This window comes from Cystoisospora suis (assembly GCF_002600585.1).
Source record: "Cystoisospora suis strain Wien I chromosome Unknown contig_3795, whole genome shotgun sequence".
Lineage (NCBI taxonomy): Eukaryota > Apicomplexa > Conoidasida > Eucoccidiorida > Sarcocystidae > Cystoisospora > Cystoisospora suis.
In genome coordinates, this window is record NW_027156590.1 from 349 (window position 1) to 3,727 (window position 3,379).

Below are 3,379 nucleotides of genomic sequence, written 5' to 3' on the forward strand. Positions count from 1 at the left end.
AGAAGAAGAAAGAGGACGAAGACCACCACTATGGAAAGAAGAAGAAGAACATTAGCCATGAAGAAGAAAAGCCTAGGAAGGAACGTCATGAACCGAGAGGAAAAGAAGAAGGAATGACGAATGGCGGTGTCACTATAGAATGCAAAGTGGGCCTCGAGAGAAAGACGACTCCTCCTGATAGAAAGACGGGGGAGGGGGGACAGAATGATCGAATGGAGGAAATAATTCAACTGTGTGACCGATACTATAAGCGAATTCTCGAAGAAACGCAAAAAAAGCAAACGACAGGAGACCAGCCAAGAGAAGAAGAGGAAGAAAGAAAGACAGATGCCCCTCCTTCTCTATCGTCATCTGCTACTCCGGGAGCAGGCCTTACGAGCTCTTCCTCTTCCTCTTCTTCTAGTGGTTCAGACGGCGGCAAGTCCACGTCTTTTCTTTCTTCTTCTCTCTTTGGTATTTCATCCTTTTCTTCTACTATAAGCCTGACGTCAACACTCTTCTGGAAGCTCCTTCTTCGATGTGATCTATGCGGAGACGTCGTTGCTATGCACAAGTACACACCGCACACACTCTCTCTCTCCTCTGCTCTCTCTTTCTCTCTCCATCTCCTTCCCTCTTTCTTCATGTCTTTATCTCTTTGGCTTAAGGGGTATACGGTCTCATGTTTCCTCTATGTCTCTCTCTAGATCTTCTCTCGTCTTTCTCCTTTCCCTCTAAAGTCACTCGCAATCTCGCCCGCCTTCCCGTCACTTCGAACGCTCCTCTATCTATCTACCTATCTTTCTTTGCTCTATCTATCTTCAATCCATCTATTTAACTGTCTGTAAAGCAATATCTATTTATCTACCTATCCTGTCTCGATACCTATCTGTGTATTTATCTATTTAGCTTTACGTTGCCTGCCTTTCTTTCGTGTCTTCTTAACCTGAGTGTATTTCTCTTTATTCTCTTCGTGTGTCATCTCTTCGTATCTATTCTTCTTTTCCACTCCTGTCTAGCAGCAGTTTGCAGACAGCTCGCTGTCGAGGATGGATATGTTTTCATGCATGCATGCATGCATTTTGTTGTCTCTTGGAATGTCTTTGCTTGGAAGGGCCTCTTTTCTTCTCTCTCTACACGAAGATAAAGTGGTGGTCGTATCAGTGCTGCAGTGTCTTTCTCCTTCTCCTCTCTTTCTTTCGACACATCCTGACGTCTCTCGCTTCTCCATTCACGCATGCTGTTTATATTTCATTCACCCAACTGTCTGTTCCTCTTCACAACGAAGAAAAGAAGAAGAAAGCTCTCTCCAGAGACACACAGAGAAAGGAGGCAGATCCATGAGAAAGAAAAGAAACGTATTTCTTCTTCTTCTTCTATCTACCTGTGTGTGGTCGTGGTGCCCTTCGTGCAAAGCCTTCCCTTTACATTTTGGAAGGAATGCCTATCCCCGCTATCTCTAGCTCTTATGTAGCTAGATCTCGCACGCAGATAGATATACTCATACATGTTGAAGCAGTCAGATATACATAGATAGGTAGATAGATTGACAGATATAGTTAGATAGTTAGATAGATTGACAAAATGTAGATAGATTGATAGATGTGAAGGAGGTATCCATTAGCAAAGAGTGCTAACGAACCAATTTCTATTCTCTTCCTAGGCCGAGGCGAAAGCTTCTCTTCTCCTCATTTCTTTCTCTTGGCCCTTTCGTATCTCTATCTGCTCATTTCTCTATCTCTACCTACCGATTTATCTGTCTGCAATGTATCTGTCTACCTACCTCTCTCAATCTATCTTCAATCGATCTCTCCCCAGTCTATCTATCTATCTTTATCTATTTATCTTTAATCTATCTATATGTTTCTTCTTTTGTGTATCCATGCAGGTACGATAGTCACCGTCAGAATGACTGTCCCGTGCGTCGATGCCGGTTCGCGCCTTTCGGGTGTGGGGTGTCTGTACACCTCCTCGGAGAAGAGAAGAATGAAGATAAAAATAAGGAGACTTCTTCTTCTTCCTCCTTCTCCTCCTCTTCTTCTTCTTCGTCTTCAGCTGCGTCTCCTTTATCTGTAAAGAAGAAGAATCAGCATGCACTTCATCTTCATGAAAAGTCTTGTTCTTTTCGCTTGGTAAAGTGCCCTTGCTGTCTTAAGTATTGCACTTATCGAGTAAGCTATCAGCTCGTTCCCACGTCATCTCCTCTCTTGAAGGGCAAGCAAGAATCCCAGGGTCTTCAGGAATCTTCTTCCCCACCTGCAAGGATTTCTTCGTCTTCCTCCTCCTCCTCTTCTCTGCAGCCTCGTCCTTCTCCTATCGCAACTCCTTCACATCTGCTACTACCGTCTACCACGTCTTCTTCTCTTCCTTTGCAGGTATCTAGGAGAGGGGGAGAACAAGACGGAGCAAGAGAGGGAGAAGAAGAAGGGACAAGTCAAAGGGGAGCTGTTGTGATGTCTTCAAGAGAATGTTTCCTATCTACGGAAGACTCTCTTCATCTTTCTTCTTCTTCTTCCTGCTCTTCTGCAGGAATTTCTTCCAGGAGCGAAGAACGATCTGCCTTGACTTGCCTACGCTCTCCTCCGGGAAAAGAAGAAGAAGACCAAACTACAGAAGCTCTTCGCACGGTTACATGTGTAGGAGAGGGAGAAGAAGAAGAAGATGACGAAGTAGAAAAGAATACAGAGAATCGAAGTGATGGATCTACGGTTGATATGAAGGACCAACGTCCACCTGAGGAATGCAAGGATAAGAAAGAGAAAGACTCCCGTCCTTCTCTTTCTTCACTGGAGATCCCAAGAGATGAGATCTTCGTAGCTTCTTCCCTAGATGCTGATCCACACCCCGCAACTACTACTGTCTATCATACACTTCCAGCCAGTCTACGAGACTCCCCGTGTGAAGGGGAAGAAAACGAACCTCGAGAGAAAGAATGCGAAGACCTCTTATCATCCTCTTCTTCTTCTACTACTATCGCTGCTCATCCGACTCGTGCCCTTCCTCTCGAGAAGAGAAAGAAGACGCCCCCCCCCACAACGACAACAATTACAGAGCAGGGTTCCTCTACTACCAGTACTGCAGGCTATGGTGCGAGCTATAAGGCGAAGCTCCTCCCTTCGGCTTCTTCATCCTCTGGCTATGTGCCGTTGTGTGGAAGCGATTTAAGAGAAAGAAGAGCAAGTGTAGAGACGTCTTCAGGAGAAGCAGGAGAGACGTCAGAGAGCGTTTTTCTACGTAGGAGGGGGAGCGATAGCATGGCTGAGTTTGACCATAGAAAGAGCTACAAGGACATTCTCATGAAGCCTGAGAGTTCCACCGTGTGTGAGGAGGGTGTCGAGAAAGAAGATGGAGAAGGGGGGAGAGGAAGAAGAAGAGATCGACGATGGCGTGGAAGGTTTCT

At 45.5% G+C, this 3,379-nt stretch overlaps 1 protein-coding gene across 1 annotated transcript; it reads left to right on the plus strand.

Annotated features, from left to right (window-relative positions):
- Positions 1–2: 2 nt before the first annotated feature.
- Positions 3–3,363, plus strand: CSUI_007261 (uncharacterized protein; the record flags this gene model as incomplete). Its single annotated transcript, XM_068067409.1, has 2 exons — positions 3–553; positions 1,868–3,363. Coding segments are annotated over exons 1-2 (1,935 nt in total), but the record flags the coding sequence as incomplete, so codon positions are not given.
- Positions 3,364–3,379: the final 16 nt, after the last annotated feature.